General features: G+C 37.8%; 1 protein-coding gene across 10 annotated transcripts in view; it reads left to right on the forward strand.

Moving 5' to 3' along the window:
• The window catches only part of SUPT3H (SPT3 homolog, SAGA and STAGA complex component), a 438,440-nt gene that overhangs the window by 13,197 nt on the left and 399,709 nt on the right, over positions 1-25,534 (forward strand). For 5 of the 10 annotated variants that reach the window (XM_034766667.1, XM_034766662.1, XM_034766672.1 and 2 more), the window contains one exon: positions 5,937-6,040. In XM_034766667.1, the coding sequence (XP_034622558.1) occupies positions 5,937-6,040 (104 nt within the window). Of the gene's footprint in view, positions 1-2,186; positions 2,261-3,406; positions 3,516-5,936; positions 6,041-16,994; positions 17,055-25,534 lie in introns of those variants that run through there. The other 5 variants (XM_034766666.1, XM_034766665.1, XM_034766661.1 and 2 more) reach the window with 3 other exon arrangements.

Consider the following 25,534-nt stretch of genomic DNA (forward strand, 5'->3'; position numbering starts at 1 on the left):
ACGACTTAACATTTCTCTTGCATGATAAGATAAAACCAAATACTTGAATACACATGGTTAATTAAAACCCTTACTTCCTAAAGGCCAAAGGAGCAGAGACTGTTTCTTGTACTACATCTTGCACAGTGCTGAGCATTTGCACAAATACAATACTTGATACTGACATTTCTGATTTTGGCTTAAGTATAAGTTGCAGTAAAAATTAGAATATTTAAAACAAAAACACTAATTTTAATACAGTATTTGCTCAAAGCATCTTAGCATTCAGTGGTTTCCTTCCTTCCTGTTTTGTATGAGTTTTATGTAAGTAAAAATGTATCCCATTTTGCATTATTTCATATCATATGCAAAATGTAGTTATGGAAGAAGTGAAATGAGGGCCCGATGCTGTACAAAAATTAGATGCAAGTCTGCAGAAAGAATTTATTGTAGCAGTAATTTATTTTTGCACCTAAAGTAAGAAAGGTACCATATACACATTCTTTATTTCCTGCTGAATGGAAACATGTAATTAACTTCTAACTTTCTTGGAACCTTGTAAAGTTTTATATGATTTGCCTCTTTACTTTTATTAGAAGTACGTAACCTGGTTCTCCTATCGCTTACATGATTTATAGTAAACCATAGTTAATGACACTGGAGTTCAGAGGAGGTTTGTAGGTGTAAGTCTAGTGTAAATGGGAGAAGAGTCAGGCCCCTAGGACAAAACCCAGTTGAAGACATCTCTGTTAGAAAATACAGCTGAATCTTCTGCTTAGTTCAGTGGAAGTTTTTTTTTTTTTTTTTTAACCCTTCATTGTGTGTTGTGTGTGTTTATATTTTTATATATAAGCTTTTTCTAATTCAGGTTCCTCCCATTGTGAAGAGACTTTTTAGATAAAGCTGAACGAATTCAGACCTCGCTCTCCATTTCTGTGGTGGCAGAGTGAGTTCTGGAGTAGATGAATGTTAAGTTCTCTTTGGTGGTGTTTAAGTCAGTAACTTTTAATTGAGTTAATGGAGGTTTTGGGGGCCCTTTTTTCTGTAACCTATCCGTTGTCTCTTAAGAAACCCCCATGTGATGCTGCAAGAACAGTGGATGATGGAGGCATTTGAGTACCTCTCTGTAAAAGACAGGAAGATGCTGATCATGTTCTCTGAGAGGACCCCCTGACTTTGAAACATAGTCCCTTTCCACCCTTTATCTGAAATAGCCCAAATTTGTTGATATTTAGGGCACAATGCATAGTTCATTTATTTATACAAGCTGATGGGAAGTGCAAAATACCATCCCTTATGTGCCCTTACCAAAAGTTTGAGTAAATAGATGGACTGTGCGCTCTACCTTAAAGATTAGTCAAACACAGGTGTGTCATATCATGTGGGAATTACACAGGAAGGACATAGACTCAATGGACAGGTTATGGAACAGTAGGTTCCCAACATACCTTAGTGAGAATCGCTGGCCTGAACTCAGCCAGAGGAGGCTTAGCATTTTTCCACTCAAGATTGTTTGGGGGTGTGAGGAAGTTGTTTCTTATGTGACTGTATATTTAATTTATGCCAGAGGTGTTGAGTGATCAGGATAGGTATTTTTTGTGTTTTCATTGATAAAATTATTTATGTAAATTGTCTTTCCTTTTTAATTATAAAATTGCCAGATATTTTTGTGGAGGAAAATAATTTAAGAACATAATTTGCAAGTATGACGTAGATTTAGATTAGCGCCTTATAATTACTAGTTTTAAATAGTTAATCAAATGTTATATTCTCCTTGCTAGAGTTCATGATTAAACTATGACATGTTGAAATAATCTGTGACCCGATCTGAACATCTGAATTCACTTTGTGCAATATGGCAAACAGCTGTATTTCAATTCAAAGCTAAAACAACTGTAGTACATTGACCCGTTGAAGATTACAGTAGGTTTTCAATTCCATGTTAGCTGTACTTATTGGAGAAAATTGATTTTAGAGTGCTTCTGCTTTTGACTTTGTTTTTAATGTCCGGAAGAAAGGAAATAGAACATGCGGATGATGGGACTTTGATGTGTAAAGAAGTTAATTATCTAAACCATCAAACAAAATGTGGGCTGGGGAAGTAATTATTTTAAATGCTATGACAGGGCATGATGAGCTGTTGGTTCATCATGTCAAGAAAATGCTGTACACCTGTTTGATTTGAAAGTTAAATATTTTGGTTTTAGTAGGAAGACAGTGGTTTAATGAACGGGTAGAGCTGGTATGCTCCTAGTCCCTGATCCTGCAAAGTTTTATGCAGGTAGGTAATCCCATTGGAATTAATGGGACTGCTCATGTGTAAGTGTTTGCAGGACTGGAGCCTTAGCAAGTAATTGTGTTGACATAAAACACATGGGCATAAATGACACTCTGAAAGTTACACTTCTGGGTGGAACTCTTTGCAGGATTGTGGCCTATGTGCACAGTTATTTTTGGAAGAGTCCCACTAAAGTCAGTAGGATTATTTGTATGCAAGGCAGTATTGCCAGACTCAAATGTTCAAAAATCATTAGCTCAAAACTCATGAGATGTAACTGTTATTTGAGTCTGTTTGCTTTTTAGTTTGAGTTTTAATGAGTCCCACTTCCAAGCTTTTCTCTTCAGCTATAAGGGCTAGAATTTTTTTCTTAAATAAAAGGTGAGATCATCACATAATCACTTGTCTCCAGGGTGGGGAGCTTTAAGTAAAGCACCAAATACCATGAGAGTTGGCAATGCTGGTAAGGGATACCCATATCTGTAACAATTATTAATGTGAACAAGGGATGCCTGATTGGCCCTGACTCAGTGCGTGGGATGAAGTAAGACTGCATGCCATGCACTTAAATTATTTGGGCTTGTCAAAAAAAAAAATTTACAGTCCCTGTCCTGCAGACATTTACATGCATGTATAACTTTACTCACGCAAGTGATTCCAATGAAGTTAATGAGACTGTGCTTAAAATAAGCATGTCTATTTTCAGAATTGGGGCCTTATCTTATTAATCATTAACTTTAAGAATATTTTCTTTAAAATTTTTAAGGGCAAGAAAATTCTAGCCAAAAATTAGTGCTAACGCCTTGCACAGCTTTACTGAATTGTAGTTCTACTTCTCTATGACCTTTTTGATTTAAGGATTTTGACATTACCATAGGAGTGTATATACATATTTTGAGTTATTAAAAATTAGACATTAACTGTTATATAAATCATAAAATAAAGAGTAATAAGCAAAATGTGTAAAATAAAAGTAAGACTAAATATACTCTTGATTTAAACTTCCAAGTCTGTGGATCTTTGGTACATAATCTAATTGCACCTCCAGTGTTTAGAAGCTACTGTGCTAGAAGTAACACACAATCTTTCTTTACACTTACAGACAAGTTTATTGTATTTTTTTTAAACTCACTAATTTCACTGTTTTAGGTTTGAGACTAATGGTAACTGCTGACCAAGGCCCTGGTCCTGAGAACAGTTAAAATCGCGTGTGCGCCTACTCATATGACTAAAGTCAGACTTCAGTGCAACTAAATATGTGAGTAGAGTTACACATGTGCTTGTGTTTGTAGTGTGAGAAGCTAAATTACAACATTCTGGAAAATAAGTGGAAGTCTCTTAAACTATATGTGAAAGCATTCATATAAAACAGTTTACTCTAGTGTTTTAGATAAAAATGTATATTACAAGTTTCTCTTTGCATCTCTATGCTATGTATCCTTAATATTTTTAAATTAACCATAATTATAACATTACCATGGAAAATATCTTACATATTAAAAAAACTTAATATCTTTCTTTAAAAAAAAAAACAAATTGAAAATGAAACTATATTGTAATGAACCACATGTAGTGTTGGAGAGAAGGCTTGGTATACAGTTTGTATTGTTAAGCTTCTTTTTTTTTTTTTTTTTTTTTTTTTAAAGCATAGGTTAAAGGTAAAACTGTAACTGGGAAATGACTAACTGAAAATAAATGATATTAACAACTGCATTTTATGATCACAATTACTACTAACAACAACATAAGAAATGAGCAGATCTTGGATAAGTGAAGGTTTACCAGCTCTTAGCAAACCAGACAGGAGAAAAAAATATACCGTGAGTGTCTTCTGTTTATCAGAAGACATTTATGGTGCCTGAAATGTTTTAGTGTTGCTAAATGTTGTTTGGCAGTAAAAGCAAGACACGCAAGAGTATCTGACTATTTTTGCATAGAGAAATATACTTGGATAAGGTTTGACTCTTTATATTGCTTCTAATGAGTGACCTTTAAAACATGAACTTGTGTGTTTTTAATTATAGTGACTCAGTTTATTAAGTTAATTTTATTATTTGGTGGTCTTCATGAAATATCTATGTTACAGGTTGTCTGATAGTTCTTTGGTTAATTTTCAATAAATTAAGACTATAGATGACATGATTTAAAGATATTTTGACTTGCATTTTATTAGAGAGGAAAAATACATGAGCTAAATTAGTATATGTGATCTGGTTAGAGTAGAACTGTGTCCAGGTTTCAACTTGGAATAAACTGTTTTAATTTCACAGGAATTCTGTCAGGAAAACCATCAAACATTTTAAAATATTTTTTTGTTCATTTTGTATTCCTGCTTTTTACAGATACTGGACCATACATAAAGCTGAAAATAGTGCAAAGTGGGTAAATCAGATTTGAAGTCGAATATCTCACTGTTGAGTTCATTCACATTTCTTACTGGCTTATTTTTTAGGATTCAGTATCTGGTTTCAGTACTGTAAGGACCTTAGTCACTCCAATGAGGATTAAGCTACAGCAGTGTTCCCAAACTTGTTCCACCGCTTGTGCAGGGAAAACCCCTGGCGGGCAGGGCCGGTTTGTTTACCTGCCGCATCTGCAGGTTCGGTTGATCGTGGCTTCCAGTGGCCATGGTTCGCTGGTCCAGGCCAATGGGAGCCGCTGGAAGCGGTGCGGGCTGAGGGATGTACTGGCTGCCGCTTCCAGCAGCTCCCATTGGCCTGGAGCAGCAAACCACGGCCACTGGGAGCCGTGATCGGCCAAACCTGCGGACGTGGCAGGTAAACAAACCGGCCCGGCCCACCAGGGGCTTTCCCTGCACAAGCAGCGGAAAAAAGTTTGGGGACCACTGAGCTACAGTGAACGAAGGCCACTTTCTTTCTGAATGAAAGCTAGGTTTAATGCACTTTAACTTGTTATGCACATTAACTTCACAGCTATATTTAATTCATCTTCTCTCCCTATGTATACAAACCCTATATGAATAAGGTCCCTATGGGATTTGGTTGCTGCATGAGCCGAAGGTTATGCGCTTCTGTTGGAAGACTGGGCCTATGAAAGCCACATATACGGCCCATAATAATGTGAGCTCTTGAATAGATATTGAGATAAGCTTGCATTGATGCTTTTTGATTGGCTCCCTGAGATTTTTTTTTTTTTTTTAAATAAAGGCCAGTGGAGAAGTGTGAACACAAATACGTACCCAACACACACTTTCAGTGACGGCTGGTTGCTGAACACAGTTTATATTTTATGGATAATACAAGTGACAACTCAAATAGGCTTTCTTTCCACATTGAAAGGCTTTTATATGTATTGTATTTTCATTCAGGTCTTGCCTGAATTGCTTTTTTCCTTCCGAATCCGTAATGCAAAGCAAGCATACGTAGCAGTCACTAAGGTGAAACTATTACAATTATTATTGATTCCTCTTCTATATCTATTTACTAAAATGAACAGTGTGGTTTTCTCAGTTTGTCGTGTAATAGAGGAGAAAATAATTTTCTTGCAGCGCTGAATGAAAGACATTATTAACTTCAACATGAAACATAGTATGGTAGGCTGGATATTTTAAACCGCATATACTTTGTGAAGTGGTTTATAGTTGCTGCCATTTCCAAGATCCTCTGTTTATTAAATTAAATACGTTTGCAAGCTCTATTGTTTCTTTTTGTTTACTCAGATGAGCAATATTGCAGCTAGCCCGATGTCAAATGTTGCCTCTTCAAGCAGTGGAAGAGGGACAGGGAAATCAACAAGCTTTACTACTGAACTGCAAAGTATGATGTAAGTAAGCTATCCAAATATATTGGACTGTTTGCATTTTCAATGTGTGTTTTGTCATTCTCTAAGAAAATAGGGCAGAAGAAGAACAGATACATATGATGGCTATCCCATTGTTTATATTTTTAAGAGACTCTAGGTAAATAAAATATTACCCACCTTTGTTACGCTAAAAACAGATTGAAAAATCCTGCTAAATAATGGATATATTTTATGTATTGTATATGAAAATAAGTTGAGACCTACATTTCTTAATTCATCACCAAACAAGATAAGATACAATTGACATAAAATTATTTTAAAAGTAACTTTTCATTATAGTTTAACCATAGCTTTTGGTGTTAATAGAGAAAGATCTGTTAACTGGTGAGATGATGCTATTTATTGTGGAATTAACATGTGTGGACCAGTTGGAACTGATTACATTTTAGTCTTGGTGGTGAGTAAAATTGTTATAAAGAGAAATGATTTATTATTCTAAAATGCCACTGGAATCTTAGAAACCTGCTTAATCAGAGTTGTAAGCTGTGATATTAGAAGGGTTTGTAGCTCAGAACTTCTAAAATCTCACAAGACATTTAAATAGCCATTCACTCAATCTTTAAGACACTGCATAATCAAGAAGATTTCCTTACCTAAGGCTCTGTTCTACTTGATTAGTGGCCTATTACACTGGGCCAGGTTGCAAATCTTGATTTGGTAGAAGGCAACCTATCCATCAGAGAGCTTGACCTGCCAGCACTGCCATTTTTTCCCTTTTATTTGGGTCCAGGACATACTGATCTGTACAGAGGGGGAGAACTCAAGCTAATGAGCTCTTCTTTCCCTATGGATCATTATTCCTGATTTACCAGGCAGTTTCAAGAAAATTTCAGCCCAAGTCTGGAGTATATCTCCTTTAAATCTGCAGATAGAGAACTGGGCTGGTAGCCCAACTCCAAATTATGAGCAATTCTTTTATATACTATTATGAATATATCTTATCCATCATGTGTATGTGTGTAGGGTAGGGGGTGGAAATTAGGGTGTATATGTATGCATTGTTGAGTTCAGCTGTACTTAAAGGGGAGCTGTGCTGTATGAAATCTTGTTGGAGTATTTAGAAGGATTTTTTTCTCCCATTGATTTCTCTGCTAGATTTTCAGTTCTTAGAAAGGTAGCGCCGCAGTGTCAAAAAGTAAACCTGTTCCATTAAAAGATAACATTAGCCATTTTTGCCTGTCTTCACTAGTTAAAATTGCTGAAATTAAAGTCTCAGCTCTGGAAAATAGATTAACACTTCAATAGAAAATAAGATGAGGCCAAGTAGGTTGGATTTAACAGGGAATACATTTTGGACTGTTGATTTTTATGTTGGCAGGATCCTTAAACTCTGAAGTAGAGGGGACTTGAAAACTTCTTTTTACTATGTGGTTTCATATACATCTACAGATTTTGTATGTCTGATTTCAGTCAAAAAGAATGATAGCTGAAAAGTCCACCTTCTATTAGTTCACAATGTCTCTCTCTCCATATAAAGCAACAGAGCGTCCTGTGGCACCTTTAAGACTAACAGAAGTATTGGGTAAGAACCTCACTTCTTCAGATGCAAGTAGTACTTGCATCTGAAGAAGTGAGGTTCTTACCCACGAAAGCTTATGCTCCCAATACTTCTGTTAGTCTTAAAGGTGCCACAGGACCCTCTGTTGCTTTTTACAGATTCAGACTGATACGGCTACCCTCTGATTCTCTCTCTCTCTCTCTCTCCATATATACGCTTATAAAGGTTTAGATCTTGGTAACTTAGGCCTTCTGTATCTTGTCCTTCTCTACTATACAGTAGGTACTGAGGAGCAGCTTAATAAAAAACTGTTGAAACTCTAACTTGCATTATTTCTGTAATGTCCTCTGTAGAATATGTTGTGTATCTCAAAGCCTCCAAAGCTGAATGTTGCTCCTCTGGGTAAACATTACACTTGGCTTCTTAATGTTACAGAAATTAATCAGATCTTAGTAGTAATGTACCACATTAGAAGAAAACCACTAATCTCCTGCTTTTAGTTTTCACCTTCCTCTTGTTTCATCTATTAATTGATGGGCTCTATTAGGGTTTAAAAACTTATTTTGGGACAAGTCTAACTTTAAATGATAGCTTGACTGACCATTTAGCTGTGTTTGCATTTTACTGGAGAAGAGCATGTTCCCAGATAAGGGCGTAACAGGACTCCCCAACAATACTTAGTAATAAGCCATTCCCTTAAGTCTATTTTCCATATTTGGCAATTTTGATGGGATGAGTTACTCAGCTCTTCAGAACAGCGGTTTTCAATCAGATGTACATGTACCCCTGGGGGTACACAGGTTTTCCAGGGGGTACATCAACTCAGCTAGATAGTTGCCTAGTTTTACAACAGGCTACATAAAAAGCACTAGCGAAGTCAGTACAAACTAAAATTTCATACAGACAATGACTTGTTTATACTGCTCTATATATTATACACTGAAGTGTAAGTACAATATTTATATTCCAATTGATTTATTTTATAATTGTATGGTAAAAATGAGGAAGTAAGCAATTTTTCAGTAATAGTGTGCAGATTTTTATGTCTGATTTTTAAGCAAGTAGTTTTTAAGTGAGGTGAAACTTGGGCAGACGCAGGACAAATCAGATTCCTGAAAAGGTTATTGTAGTCTGGAAAGGTTAAGAACCACTACTTCAGAGTATATTTAGAAGTAACTGCCAAAAAGTGGAAGGTCTAATTCGGTTTTCAGTTAGATGCAATGAGGGTGGAAGTATTAGAATCTTGTAGGTAGGTAGATGTGATGTATTTCAATATATAATTGAAATGAGATGTTCTATTTTCCTTGTGCCGCACCTTTTGAGCTAGAGGAATCCTGATTGCTAGCTAGCTCAATTATGAGGCATCTGCTGTTTTGTGCATCTTTAGTGATGTAGGATGTTGACTCAGCATGTTCTTTCTTTCATGGAGACTTTATATATATATTTTTGTTTTTCTTAAACCTAAAATAACTGTTATCTGCACACAAAGAACAAACATAATTGATCATCTTTTTTGGGCTCCAGAATCAAGGGCAGGCCATGAGTCTAAGGAGCCAAAGAAGTCTGTGTAGCTTTTTTAGGTCAGTGTCTGAGGAGCCTATATTTTACTTATTGGTCACTTCCTGATTAAGTGCTTTTGAAATTCCCCTGCTCGCTAGCATACACGTGATTTCTGTCAGAATGTAGACATTATTGTTGGCCATATAAGTGGAAGAAACAGAAGTTTTTCTTCTGTTTCAGAGCTTGTTCAGTTGCTGCTTTAGAAATTATACAAACAACTCGTCTGTGTTCTGAGATAATATTTTTCATAAACAGTTTCACTGACATAGTAGGAATCAAAGGAATCCTTCCAATATAATCAGTTTATTAAAATTAAATTTTATTGTTTTCATATTAAAATAATTTTTTTTGCTAAAGTTTTGCCAGGGATGGACCATAGACAGAAAAATTACAGCTGTTTTTCTCTTTGCAAAGTGCACAATGAGATTAAAACTTTCCTAAAAGTATATAATAGAAATTATTGAGGAAAGGAGAAGACAACTTGCAAGCAACAGTTTTAAGTACATCTAGAAGGTTTCAGTGGCACAGCAGCATTCTAGCAACTTCAAAAAGCTACTGGGACCCCTAGGAAGTTTATAGCGTTTCTAACTAAACACTAGGAACTCAGCTGTAGATAACAATCCCTTGTAGATAAGGTGATGGCTTGGATGATCTGATATGGCTTTTCCATTTATTTTTTTATGATTCTGTTAATCATAGTGAAAATGATTAAAAATGTGACTAGATTTTGATTTTTGCACAGAGAGTGAGCACTTAGAATATTTTCTTTGTCCATTAAGTACAATTTTAAAATATACATAAATTATGATGGTAACTCCATTTTAGGCTTCTGGTGACATGAACATATAGCTTGGGTTATACTTCTGTGGTCTATGATATCAGAAACTCTTTATGAAACTATTGCTTAAATATATGCAGTTGGATGTATATTAGTCCTTACGTTCGCTATTTCATAGTTTGTATGATGTATTGTCTTTAAATCAGTTCATTACAGGTTTCCTTATTTTCAACTTAATTGATTTAAATCCAAGAAATATAACAACCTGCAACTAATATAGTCTAAGAATGGCTTCATACTCCTATTAATGGTAAACCTTGTTTCAAAATGGAATTGGATTAATATAATCATATTCGAGAACATAACATTTTGATATTTTATCGATTTTCTTATTTATTTTACTTTCCATAGATGCTGACAAAATAATATTCATTGACTCGATACTGAATTTAGAACCATTACCCCGTAGAAACTATTCTTCCTCAAAGTGTGAAAGTGTAGTATAAGAAATAATTCTTATTTTCAACTACTCCCATGTTTCTTTCCATAAAAGCCTATATTCATCTCTAACTTAGGCCTTGTCTACACTACAGAGTTTTGTCGACGCAAGTTACATCAACGTACAGCCGCCACTGTAATTAAATCACTGTTGCATGTCCACACTATGCTTTTTGTGTCAGTGGAGCGCATCCACAATAGCATCTCTTGCATTGACGCACAGAGCAGTGCACTGTGGGTATCAATCTCACCATGCAACTGGCCCCAGCGTGCTTTGGGAAGAGTTTGCAATGCCTCATCAGGGCAGTTACAGTGTCACATGATGAAGGTTTCTCAATCCCATTGTTCCATGGGCATCCTACTAGATTGCCAGCCGCTTTTCAACTGCCCTCCTAACCTGCAACCCACCCATCTCTATTAGAAAGCATGGATCCTTCACTGCTGTTCAATATTGTGCTGTGCATTGTGAACACAAGGCTATAAGAGTAGCCCAGTGAGGGGCTGTTTGGCTGGGGGATGCCTTGAAGGAGCATTTTTAACACTGAGCTACAATAATGTGTGTTGGCGTAGTTTGTTTACACCGTGCAATGAACATTGTAATGATTACTGTCTGTGTCCGAAAGGTAACACATTTTAAATCACTTTTTAAAGTAGCACTCAGTAATATGACCAAACTGATATTGCTGAATACTAACACAAGAAGCCCACAGAAGTGTGTGTGTGGCGGGGAGGTGTGTGACAAGGAGTGTGTGAGGTGGGGGTGCGTCGGGAGGAGAGAGTGAGTATGTCAGCACGCTGTCTCCTTAAGTTCAGACAGCAGCCATAAGCAACCAATCCTGAGGCAGAAGCTGGTGTACAGATAGTTGGTGTTTCCCTGTCCCCCCCATCCCAGCTCAGCAGACACTGGTACACCGGCAGGGGGAGAGGGACACCTCAACATTAGCCCCCACCTCCCTCCCTGGCTCTGTAGAGCACATCAAGAGTTTCTACCCTCATTTCCCCCAGCAGCAGTCTGCCTGCCTGCTGCTGTGGTCTTAGTGCCAGGGAGAGCAGGATTACGCATTAATGTTTCGATTCTGTGATTTCCTCAGAGTTTTCCCACAGCTTTCTCTCTCCACAGACCAAGGAGATCCACCCTTTCCCCGTAGGCCAGGCAAGAGTGCATTTGCTGCTGAGAACTGGCATGCTCAGCTGGGCAGTAGCTACATGAGCTCCCGACACTGAGCAATTTCAAAACTTCCTGGGGCTTTGAAAGGGGAGGGGCAAATGCCTGTATAGCTGGATGCAGGGCAGCAGACTTCAAAATGGTGAGCAGAGCGGTCACGGTGGGCATTGTGGGATACCTCCAGGAGGCCATTTACAGCGACTTAACGAATGCTGTGTCTACGCTGACGCTTTGTCAATGTAACTTTGCTGCAAAAAGCTCTATGCCTCTTCTTGAGGTGGTTTTACTTTGTGGGCAAGACAGGAGAGTTTTGTTGGCAGGAGGAGCATTGTAGTGTGTACACCTCCACTGTTTTGTTGACAAAAGCTGCCTTTTGCTGACAAAACTGTGTAGTATAGATAAGCCCTTAGTTTAAGATTGCGCCAGTGGGATTTACTATTTAAATGTTCACATTTCTTCTACTTTTGGAGAACACATTGAAATCATTTGATGGTTTGGCTTCTACTTGTCCCTCACTTCCAGAAAATTTTCTGGGGGAACTCTTAGTCTGAAATGGGATTAATTCTGAACCCATATTTCATTACAAGTGAGACTCATAGAACAGAAGCTGTGTTCTAAAGGTATTTATACAGGCTCCTATTTCTGAAGTATCTGAGCACTTCTCCAGTATTTAAAAGTAGAAATAACACTTTTCTCTTTCCTTCAAAGCCTGTAGGAGAAATAGATTAGTTTATAGGGTGTCATGTCCGTCTATCTCTCCCCTCCCCATTCTCACCTCCCAACACACTTTGTTGTGTATGAGAATTTATTTAGGAAAAGGTTTAAAAAAAAAAAAAAAAAGAAATGAGTTTTGCTGAACACAGTCACTGTTTCAATCTTAGAATTCTTGGATTAATTGTGAATAAGGCAAAAGTTATAATGAAACCACTGCCTGCTAGGAGTGATGGAGAATGTTGACTGATTGGAATGAACAACCAGTAGTCAGGATGTTCACATTTAGGGTATGGTAGAATAGAGATTTGACAAATAAGGAATGAAAAACTTAAGCCTGGAATTCCTAACCTTGGAGCAAAGTCCTATACCATGTTTTAAAAATACACACAAGACAGAGAAAAAGTGTTTGTGTATCTCTAATTATCTGAATCTAAAACAGATTAAGAGAATCTGTGGTATTTTTAGTCTATATTTGTGTGTGCATGATAAACTATTATGGCAATGGGACTACAGAAATGTCTTAAGTTGACTGCTATATAAAATAGCATGGATAGGCAATGCATGCAATAGTTAAGATTTACTTTAAATTTCCTGTCTAATCAACTCTTTCAGTTGCTTATAACTTTCTCTGGCAAATGTCTTTGGGGCAGAAATGATTTCTTAATGGTACTAGCTCAAACTTTTTTTTCCCCCCAACTTTCATTTGAGCAAAATTGTTTCTGCTATTTTTGAGTTATCTGAGCATGAAAAAACCTTTTTTCTTGCATGTTCTGCTTAGAAAAGTGTGCTGAAATAATTTAGAAGTAGTTAAAGGTAGAAACCTCAAACTTGTTTTGTAGATCTTCTTATGACTCTCTCTCTCCCTCCCCAAAAGCCTTATATTTTGTTTGTTTGTTGTCGTCCTCTGAAGCATCAGAGGTGGAGGTGGGATACTGGTCTGGCTGGATCAGTGCTCTGAGGTGGCACTGAGCTTTCTCTCTCTCAGGTGCTTGGCTGGCTTGTTCTTGCTCACATGCCCAGGGTCTATCTGACTTGCCATATGTGGGGTCAGGAAGGAATTTCCCCCCAGGTCAGTTTGGCAGTGACCTTGGGGTTTTTTCATCTTCCTCTACAGTGTGAGAGTGCAGGTCACTTGCTAGGATTATCTGGATATATCTCACTAAATCATTTCACAGCCATTGCAGAAGTCTTGGACATTGGTGCACCTTGATCCCTCTTATTCTATCCCTGTAGCACACAATAGACTAGGGTCCTGTAATACTTCGGTCTAATTTCAGTTTTTGGTTTAGTGTGTAGGGGCAGGTTGGTGTTGGTGGAAGTCAGACTAGATGATCTATGGTCTCTTGTTGCCTTAAACTCTAAAACTCTGTGAAAATTTGCCCTGGTGTAACTAAATAGGTTTAAAATTGATTTACTTACACTGGGGCAAACTTTTAATGTAGCATTACTTAAAACCCATTTTAGGGCATGTTTATGAAGGATTTAAACTGGAATAAGTAGGTTGATCTTTAGTTGTATCAGTGCAGCTTCCCTAATCTATTTCCTATATTATTCCTTAGATTTGAGTTAAATTTGAGAAAATTGGTGCTGTAAATTTTAAAGGTAAGATGATTTGAAGTTGGGAGGCACAGTTATAAAGCTGGCTGACTGTACTAAGTAGCACTTGAGATTAACAGCACTCCTAGGTAATAAATAATTGATCTTACTGTTAATTAGATAGGAATTATCTTTAGAAAAACTCAATGTATGCAAATATATTCTACCATAAATTAACATGAGTAATTCCATTTAAGTAGCAAGCCTCAATTAAGAAGGCTCAGAGTAAAGGAGTGTGTTTATATGATATGGAAGCTATTCCACTTGATGCCATCTGAAAGCTGTCCTTAATCAAAGCCTCCAACATGGAGGCCTGCTACTTTACATTATAGCGCTCATGTTAATTCATGATAGAACAGAACTGTGCAAATTGAGTTTTACAAGTTCTACAAGGCCCTGCAGATAGATATTCTCAGGCACAAAAGCTGTATAGTATAGAATTTTTTTTCCCTCTTTTTTTCATCTTCCCCCCAACCTCTTTTAATAGAAATTAGTAAATTCCATGCAAAAAACAGTAATAAAGCTGAGAAATTAACAATTTAAGTCAGGAAATTTCCAAAATTAATGTCTAGAATATGTCGTACCCCTTCTCTTGGGGATGCAGAGAATGTCTCCTTGCACCAAAAGGGAAATACAGAGATAGTGAAGTCATGGGGCTTGTCTTTGCCCCATCACTAGCCAGCATTCAGTATGTGAATGCACATCACACACTGAAAAGGTGGCACAGAGGCTATACTCCCTTGGATCTCCAGGAGTCTGTGTCTACCTGAGGCATAATATGTCTGGGAGCTCTCACTGGACGAATTTGTCTCTACCTTACTCCTGTCTCAGGGCAGTAGCTAAAAGGCACAAAAAAGTTCTAAGGTTGAGCTTTCAACTTTAATAATGCCAATATCATGTTATTTGTTAGGTAATGCAATACAAACAGGATTTTTAAAAGTCTGTTTGTAATGTATTGCATTGTGAAAAGAAGAGTGCAAACAATTTGTATTCCATTGTCCCAAATGAAATTCTGCCAGTTTACTCTCAGTTTATGTTGATAAATAATAATCCTATGTTAAAGTGCATTTCTCAAGTTTGTAGTATTGTGGAAAAAGTTCTAAACAGCATTAACTGGCTGTCATCTATTTTTAGTCCATCATAAAATTTTTGTTAGAAGAGGGGAAAAAAATGAGCCTACCCAAGTTTGCCTAGTTCCGTTCTATCAAGGTTAATTGTTGTTTATGAGTGGGTGAACCGGATGCTTTCATGAGCTGTGCAGCATAAGGAGATGGGGAAAAAAATCAGTAGCGTCCAAGCACAGCATAAGACAATGTTTTAATTGAACTAAATACAATTGTTCATTTTTTAAAAAGTAGGTAACTCCCTTGAGTAGATTGCATATAATGACAAAAATGGATAGAATTTGGGTAGGTTAAAGCATGTCTTGAATTTAAAGAAGTACCCCCAAAGAAATGACTAATTGGAGCCCGCGAACTTTGATAGTAGAGAAGTTCAACCCGGAGGCCTGGTCGAGCTGAATGTTTAGTAATTGTTCATTTGCTGAAGCAAATTAATTGATTGAAAAAAGTTCTTTATAAATATATATGATTTCTGACTTTTTAAACTTCTGCATCAAAATACTGCAGGAAATGTGAACTAGAAACATCTCAAAGAATAATTCCCATATTGCAAATCTCCAGGGCTTTATATTGAATAAACTGCAAATAATCTCATGCCTTTTTGTGGCTTCATCATGCAAGCACCTATCATGATCAGTCCCACTTTAGTGTGCCCAGTAGTGTTTGCAGGATAAAAACTTTGGCCAATAAATAACTATTTACTGAATGACTAGATATATAGAACTGTTATGTTATGAACCGTTTTACTTGAGAATAATAGAGATTGTATACTATAAATAAAATCATTATTTGTGATTTGTATTCTTGTAAAAAGACTGGAGTTCCAAATGTAAGGTATTGCATTGTATTGTCATAAAACTGTGAAGTAGGTACTGTAATGTAATTAAAGAGCTTGACATGGCAGAGACTTAAATTTTAGAACCTGTATAGAATTAATATTTCTAAATTATTTGGATCCGTAGCCTGTTTCAGATTTTAAAAAAGTCCTTGCGTAATATATTTACATATGTAGAGATTGCTAGCCAAAGAAGTTGTTTGTTCTGTCAAAAAGTACACAGATGGGACTTCCAAAATGAGTTTCTTCAGTTTCAGTAGCTTTTACTGGTTGAGTAATTCAAAAGAGGTAATAGAATCCTAAAAGAGGAAATACTATCAACTGTTAGAATAGTTTTGAATGCCAAAGTATGCAAAAAACATGGGAGTGAGTATTGTATTATCAAATCCATGACTCCAAATAAACTAACGAAGAAATGTAAGTTGGGTCTCAAGATAAATAACAATGAAGGCTCATGGTCAACTAATAGCTTTTTTTTTACTCTTGAATGGTATTAGGAAATTCCTCTGTTTTCTGTTAAATACTTTTTTTTGCAACTACCTGCTGCCTGCAGTGGCTTTTTAGTGGTTTAACTCTTGCTGTCTTTTAAAATTCCTATTTAGTGTATTCTGCTATTTTAAGAGTGTGGTGAAAAGTTTAAAGCGTTCTGATCTCTTTCTTTGGAGTGAGATTTTTTTGTTGTTTGCTATTTAAATTAAGATGTCAAGTTTAGTTTTTTTCCTTCACATAATTTAATTAGGTAAAATCTATTTCTCTTGTTAATGTTTAGTTTTATTACGACATAACTGCCAGTGGAACAGAATCTGTTTTAAAACAATGAGGTCCTGAGTGCCCACAACTGTCAGTGGTTTAATTAGGAGTTGTGGGCACTCATCTGTTTTCAGGGGATACTCAGCATCTTGAAGGACTGAGCCCTAAATTACTGATTTAGGAGTTTTCAACTCCCATTGACTTCAGTGGGAGCAGAGTTAAGTCAATGCTGAATGCTTGTGAAAATCCCACTCTTACCATCTTTGGAATCTGATTTTCGTCACAGCTGAGCATTTGCTACTCTCATTAAAATCAGTAGACACCGTGGGTCCTCAGCACCGTTTGAAAATCAGGCCTTGAGTGTTTTTTATATAAAAATTTGTTTTCTCTTGTTTTTCAGCTTAATTGGAATCAAAGTTAGGAAGTTCAAGCAATCTGGAGCTCACAGTATTTAAGAAATGTAAGCCATATACACTGAATGTTCAGTTTCTGCGACATTGACAATTGAACAATACCAGGCTGAGTTGTTTTTGTGTGTTAATTTAACAATATAATGGGCTGTTTAGATGCCCACTTAAAGCTGGCTAATATAATTATTCAATCTCTGAATTGTTTATATCTCATTTTAATTACAAGAACATCCAGTATACATTCTGTTCTTCCTGCAAAAATTATTTAATGATAGAAAATTTACATTTTTAGGACACAGACAACACTGTTTAAAAAAGTGTTTGTATATTTTCTTTTGCTGATCTGTAATTGCATATTATTATTGTCACTCTGGGCTACTGCTACATTCAGTCTCTTTTCTAGATACTTGGTTTCTGTGAAACATTTGTAATCCTTGCTATTTAGAACACACAAACTGGTTTTGGTAGCTCTGTTATCAGCACTGCTATGGGATTTGTCTTTTCCATGATATGGTCCATGTTGTTGATACTGAGTTTAGTTCTTTGTTGTGACTTGGCGGCCTTGAGAGTCCGTTCCAGTGGTTGTTAGTGTATTTCCCTGTTATACCAAGATCCATTAAGAGGGTTTGGTGCTAATCAAGCTAGGCAAGTTTTATGCATGGATTTAGGGCCTTGTTTTTCCCTCACACTTCCATGCACAGGCTGAGTTCTTCAGCTAACAAAAGGACTGTTTTGAGAGTATTGGCTTTGGGGAATGCAGAGTCCAGGGCTTTTTGAGGCCTCCCTTCCACTGAAACAAGTGAACAACAGCAGGAACAGAGAAATTCTGCTGGAGAGGCAGACAGACAAGGATGGATTTAAGAGTGGTGCAGATTTAGATAATCCTTATATATAACAAATAAGAAATGGCGGTACTTCAATTTGCTGAATATTAATAATTCTGTGTTTGCTCTTATAGTTATGTTCCTAAAATTTCAGTCATTTTCATGAGATTTGCTTATTTTTTGTTTTGAAGCCCATCAGTAAAATCATCTGAGTTTGGAAAGGTCATTTGGGATGATATTGGAAGGAAACAGCAGTTATGATCTGGCCTAAAGTGTGTTGGTTAACCAGACTGTAATTTGGGGTTGTAAAGAATTTCTCTATTCCATTCTATACTTGTTTATCATACTCAAATCCAGAATTTTGCTGAGACTGCATTGTACAAAAATAACCAGTTTAACTAATTGAGCTGAAATCTTGGTTTCATGCACAATGTTTTTAAAGGCAAAAAGGGATAGTTGAGGCAACTGACAAACAGATTTGATGCTAATTTACACTTTGTTTTTTAGTGGCTAATTTGCCCTATAAATCGTTAAAATTATAGGTGTAGGATAGAATTAAGAAACAACACTGCATACAAAGGGCAATATGAATTCCCCTTCAGTGGGTGGCATCCAATAGACAGGATATTGTTGAGGAGGGATAGGGAGCAGAGAGAGAGAGAAATTCTTATTGCATTCCATGATGTTTATTGCTGGATCTAGCACAATATTGTGGGGAAACTGTCCGCAAATTAATACATTGTAGTCCAAGGTAATTTTATAACTATTTAATTACTTCATTGTGGTTCTTTCAGATCTGCCATTTTTAATATTGTTGAGAGATCTCATTTTGACTCTTCAGTGATCTTTCCCAGTAAGAAAATGTGAGAACATGGGCCTTTATTGGATAGAAAATGTACCTTCCTTTTTGTGTACCTTTGGACACAGGGAAATTTTCTTCTGCCTCTCTGAAGATCTATGTTTAAATCTCCTGTGTCTAACTCAATGGTTTGCTCATGCCAGGAGAGATGGGGAAAGGAGGTGGAAGATTGTAATTAGATTCAGAGGCTATACCTGAACACTCTTATAGATGCAACAAAAAATAAATTGCTGAGTCTGACCAAACTGATGTGGGAATTTTCCTATATAGTTCACTTTGAAATTATACTTGTGTATATCTTTTGAGATCTTTCAGAATATATGCTGAAAGATGATTTTGTGTTGGGAGCTGTGAGGATTAATACGGGGAAAACATTCTTTAGAGTTGTAAAGAGACATGATTTGTATACATACAGGAATGTCTCCCGGGGAAAAAGTATTGAGGGGAGAGGAAAAACTAAAAGGTAGGTTCCATATATTTAGTGTTTGTGATGCTGCTGTGCCGTATCCTCTTCTCAAGTCTTTTTACTGTTTGTATGATGCTTTACTCTTTTGGATACTTGCTAAAATTGTCAATTTGTCTGTGAATGATTAACATTTAATTAAAAAATATGTAGATATTCTAGTATGATGATTGATGTTCCCAGAGGTTTTACTCAGGTGACACACGAGAGCACTTATAGAGCAAAACATTTTTATGACTATTGTTTTACTTGCAATATAGTAAGTTAGACTGTAGCATCCTCCCTGAGTCCGTCCATAAGGTTGCTGTTTTCTCCTCAGTGCCCCCTGCTGCTGAGACACCTACAAGAACTCAGCCATCATTAGATAGCTAGGTTAAACATTTTAGGTAGCTGGTATTATTTATTTATCGCTCCTCCTCCCCGTACTCTAAAATTACTAGGAACTATCGAGTTTTTCACATGGCTAACTATATTAATGTATGAAGTCATTTCCTTAGTACTCCCCCCCCCCCCCCTTCACTTCTCTCATACAGTATTTTAGGCTACAGCTGGGAGGTCTGATTCCTAGCTCAGATACTCATATATGCATTAGCTCTACTTGAGCTCACGTGCTAAAAATAGCTACGTGGCTGCGATGGTACAGGCGGTGACTCGGGCTAGCTGCCAGAGCCCAGCTGTGCCTGAGAGGCTAGGTATGTACTTGAGTGGCTAATCTGAGCCATTGCCTATACTATTCCTGGGGAAATTCTGCGCTACTATGCAATGCAGAATTTTGCAGAAATTAATGTTGTGTGCACAGAATTTACTTTCCCCCACAGAAATGGGCTGCAGTACTGCTGGCCCACACTAGGGGTTGCTGGACCTGGCAGAGCCCATCTTGCACATAGAAGACTCTGCTGGGGGGAGGGGGAGGGAGTTAGAGGGTTCCTGGCAGCTGCAGTTTCCAGCATGCTCTGAGGGAAGGAGGCGATGCGCAGGAAACTCCATGCAAGCCTGGGACCAAGCATCAGGCTTTTTCTCCCTCTGGATCTCAGGGTGTGTGTGTGTGTGTCAGGGGGCAGGTGTCTGGGCTGGGGCGGGGGCACAGCTGGGCTCTAGGGGAGGGCGGGGAATGAGAGGGCCATGTTGGGCTCGGGGGGGGGGGGGGGGGGGGGGTTTGGGGGGGGGGGGGCACGGGGGGGGGGCTTGGGGGGGGGGGGGGTTTGGGTATCTGACCCCCCCTGGCTGGGCTCTGGGGGGAGAGGAAGAGGGCATAGAAAGAGGATCTGGGTTGTCATAGGGGTTTCTTTAACTCTACTGCTGGGGGAATTTGTGTGTGTGTCTGTATTGTTATAGACATACTTGTTGACAGGTATTTTGAAATAAATTACCAAAATAATTGAAACTGGTGTGTATGTAGTGTTATTTTGACAATAAAATGTACAGAATTTTAAAATATTGTGCATAGAATTTTTAATTTTTGGTGCACAATTTTTAATATTTTGGTGTAGAATGCCTCCAGGAGTACTATACCACTGCAGCTGCATTGCTATTTTTAATACACTATCTCAAGCCAAACTAATGTGTATATCTGCCTACCCTGGGAATCACATCCCCAGCTGCAATGTAGACATACCGATACCCTTATACATACTTGAGTCTTGTATCAGGTTTGATTATAATTTCTTTAGGAACCCTGTCTTCTATATATTTATACTGCACCTAAAACAACGAGGCTCTGGTCTGGGCACTACCACAATACAAACAACTACCATAGAGCTGGGAGGACTGAATGCTACTCCCTTTAGCTTGCCACTAAAGTGGTTAATGATCAGCTAGCAGTTGGGCTGCTGCTGAATGTCAGAAAGCTCACTAAAGCCTACTCTGCCCAAGAGCAGGAAACATCAATTTTAGTTTTCCCACACCTTTCCTGGCTCTTGGAGACCGACTTCAGAATTTGACCCCGGGTCTGCTGCTTGAATCAACATCTCATTTGCCGTGATGTCACCAAGCCTTTCATTTATTTAATCTTTTCCCCCTCCACTTGGTTTGCCCCCAAAAAGGAACAGGAATTAGCACGTCTAATGACATATTGTCTGTTTATTCTACAAAGTAATACTGGCAGCATTTCTTATTTTATATTTAACGCGTTAGCAGTGATGTGCTTTCGTAGCTAAAAACCAACAACCCGAAATATATACTCTATGTTTAAAGGTATATTTTTTCTTTCAAAACATGCTGAACAAACAACTTGTTTGCTCTCCTGATTTAGTGGTGGTGGTTGTGACTTTTTTTCTTGGTTTGATTTTCAAGCAGAAGTTTATGGTGTTAAACAGCAGTAGCTCCTGACCTAATGTACCCTTCTCTGAGGCTTGGTCTACACTAAACCCCCAAATCGAACTAAGGTACGCAACTTCAGCTACGTGAATAACGTAGCTGAAGTCGACATACCTTAGTTCGAACTTACCCCCGTCCAGACCCGGCAGGCAGGCTCCCCCGTCGACTCCGCGTACTCCTCGCGGCGAGCAGGATTACCGGAGTCGACGGGGAGCACTTCTGAGTTCGATTTATCGCGTCCAGACTAGACGCGATAAATCGAACCCAGAAGTTCGATTGCCTGCCGCCGAACCAGCGCGGTAAGTATAGACAAGCCCTGAGTGATAATGTTTCTTTGTCATTTATTTTTAGTTGATTGTTTTTTCTCTCCCACCCCACCCACACCCCACCCCGTAACATGATTTGTACAATCTTTAGAAATGGAAGATGATTCAAAACCACAACTACTCAGTTTTCTAGTCTGAGTATTTCTGAAGAATCACTGGATCACTTATTTAAAAAAAAAAAAAAAAAAAACAGTCCCAATAAGAGAAAACATTGAAGACCCTTAACAGATTATGTGGTGTCTGTGGAGGGGACAGTATGTTAAATAATCATTCATTCTGTTGAGCCATTCTTGTATTGTTAACAGATGTCCCGTTGTTTCCTCTGACTATGATTCAGAGTCATTTGGATAAAATATTTTGAAGTGCTCTACTTTTTAGTACTGAAACAAAGCTTGAGTGCTAAATCTGAAACTATGGTAATACTTAGCTATGAATCAGTCTGTATTTGTCGTCTTGTTTTGCATATCAAGCCTGCAACATGTCTATTAGGATCCTGAATATTTGTAAAGACAGCAAGATGACATAAACGTCAGGGTCTCATGCAATGACAATTTTAAAAAAGTGTAATATAGCACTGAATTATTATGCTACAAAATTCTAAATAAAACTTTACATTCCTGTTGGCCAGTATAGTAAATATGTGGGTACACAAGAAATACAATAATAGGTTTAATGGCAAATATTTTATTCAGTATTGCTATTACAAATAAAATCCTTCTGTATAAAATGTGGTCATTATTTGTAACTGTCCAAAAACCTAACCAATAATAGTAACTGTCAAACTAATTCTCTAATCTATATACATGGAGATATATCTATCTCATAGAACTGGAAGGGACCTTGAAAGGTAATAGAGTCCAGCCCCCTGCCTTGACTAGCAGGACCAAGTACTGATTTTGCCCCAGATCCCTAAGTGGCCCCCTCAAGGATTGAACTCACAACTCTGGGTTTAGCAGGTCAATGCTCAAACCACTGAGCTATCCTTCCCCCCATTCATCTAATTAGCTAAGTGATCTGTTTAAGGTATTTTCTAAGGGGGTCAATAATCTGAGGACAAGTGTACACTAAAAACTTTTGCCAGTATAGCAAGGTCAGGGGTGTGCTGCTTATATATAATATATAATATTTCTGTACCAGCAGAATCCCTAGTGTAGACACAGTTATACCAGCATAAAAGTGCTTTTGATAGCTTTGTTTGTTTTTGCTCACTGTACCAGGACAAGTTATGTCGGCAAATGCACATTTTTTCCGATAGAAGCTGCATCGGCATTAGGAGGATTTTGCTAGTGTAGTTATACTGGTATAGCTGCACTGGCAAAACTCAAGTTTAGACTGGCCTTATAACTAGTTTCCATCTAAAATTACTAAAGAATATTTAATTTTCTTCTATGGAAATTCCTTGTCACTAGCCAAGCTAAGAGAGGAGGAAACATGTAGTCCCTATGGAAGGTATGTATCAGTGTGGTTGACTATGTGGCCCCCTAACCTATGACTTCTTTTTCTGCTAGACCACAAAGCTATTGCAAATCTATATTTTAAACTGTAGACGTCAGAGCAGTTCTGTATATTACCATAAAAGAACATTGCATAGTAAAAAATGCACTTTTCATTATCTGACTCAAATGTATGCAGAGTTTACACATTAAAACTATCACAGGTAATATTTGATTGGCCTCATTCTTATACACTGCGACGCCACTGTTAAGGCTGCTGACCAATTTCCTGTTAGCTCTTTATTTTCATGAATTCCTAACTCTCAGAAATATTGACCATTTAGAACTGAAATTTGCCATGGCTGGTATCTGAGCAAATTTTTGTGGTGAAAAATCTGTGCCAAATCTCTTTAGTTATGAAAGGATGAAAAATATTGTTCCCTTTTAAAAATTATATTTATATAGACTACGTTTTTAAGGGGAAAACTTCAAAAGCGCAAGGAGCTTTTCAACTTGATATTTTACACCAATACATACATACTTTGGGGAGTTTGAATATATTTGCTTGCACATATGCAGTTAAAAACATTGTTGGTTTTTAAGTGTTCCTCTTAAATGTGATGCCAATGCATGCTTAATTGCCTGTTAAAATGGCTAGTCCTCTGATCTGAACATTCAAGGATTCTTAAAAGTACCATTCCTTGCCCGCATTTCTCCTCCTCCTGTTGTATGCCTCTTGAATGGTTGAGTTTAGGTGGCATTGAGGAATGAGCACAGGTTCTACTCATGTCTGCCATTAACTCAGTGGTCTGGATAATACTCCAAAATTATAAAGCACTTAACAAACATTAATTAGGCTTCACAACTCCTTAAGAAGTAAATACTATAGTTTATACCCATTGTACACATGTGGAAACTAGGTTTTTGGAGCAATTAAGTGACTTGCCTAAAGTAACAGGGAAAGTTGATGTCAGAATCTCCTGTGTGTCAGGATCATGCCTAATTCATTAGATCATTGTCCCTGTCATAAACAGATAGTTAAGAATTAATGCCTCTTTTACCTGTAAAGGGTTAAGAAGTTCACCTAGCCTAGCTGACACCTGACCAGAGGAACTAATGGGAGGATAAGCTGTTTCAAAAGGAAGGAGGGTAGTTTCCTTTGTTTAGGGTATGTCTTCACTACCCGCCGTATCGGCAGGTAGCAATCGATTTATCCGGGGTCGATATATTGTGTCTCGTTAAGACGCGATATATCGATCCCCAAAAGCACTCACCGTTGACTCCGGAACTCCACCAGAGCGAGCGGCAGTAGCGCAGTCGACGAGGGAGCCACGGCCATCGATCCCGCACCATCTGGACCCTAGCTAATTCGATCTAAGATACTTCGACTTCAGCTACATTATTTGCGTAGCGAAGTTGCGTATCGTGGATCGATTTTCCCCCTCCCCCCCGTGTAGACCAACCCTTAGAGTCAGTTTTCAGTTTTGACCGGAGTGGGAAAACTCCAGAAATCAGCCTCTTATCAAGTAGTGAGTACTAATGAAGGGAATAAATAGGTTTATGTTTATTTTCTTCGTAACTTGTCTTGGGCATTAGGGAATAATCAAACTGGGTAATTTTTGTGTAACTAAGTTTTGCCCAGGGGAACATCCTCTGTGTTTTGAATCTGTTGTCTGTGAGATCAGCTTGTATGCTATCTCCCAGAGGGTTTTCTTTTACCTTTCTTTTCTTCAATTAAAAGTCTTATTTTTAAGAATCTGATTGATTTTTTTCCTTGTGTTAAGATCGAAGGGGATTGGATCTGGACTCACCAGGAATTGGTGCGGGGAATGAGGCGAGATGCTTAATTCTCCTTGTGTTAAGATCCAAGGTTTTGGATCGGTGTTCACCAGGAAATTGGTGAAGTCGTCTCTCAAGGCTACCCAGGGAAGGGAGTTAGTACTTGGGAGTGGTGGCAGCAAAACCAGATCTAAGCTGATAATTCAATTTAGGGGTTCACATGCAGGTCGCCATATCTGTACCCTAAAGTTCAGAGTGGGGGTGAAACCTATGACAGTCCCCCTGACAAATCACTTCATCTTTTGTGTCTGTTTCCTCATCTGTAAAGTGGTGATAATACTCACCTATTTCACTAAGGTAACCCCTGTTGCTTAATGCAAAACTTCATTTATTGACATTTATTTACTCAGACATTGACATGGGGAAATGTCTGGGAAAGACAATTTACCTCACAACAAACATGGGTGATTTTTCAGCCACTAACACTATACTTGTGTTTATGCCTCTACTGGATCAGCTATGTGGGAGGG

Source organism: Trachemys scripta, chromosome 3, assembly GCF_013100865.1.
Source record: "Trachemys scripta elegans isolate TJP31775 chromosome 3, CAS_Tse_1.0, whole genome shotgun sequence".
In the NCBI taxonomy this organism is placed as follows: domain Eukaryota; kingdom Metazoa; phylum Chordata; order Testudines; family Emydidae; genus Trachemys; species Trachemys scripta.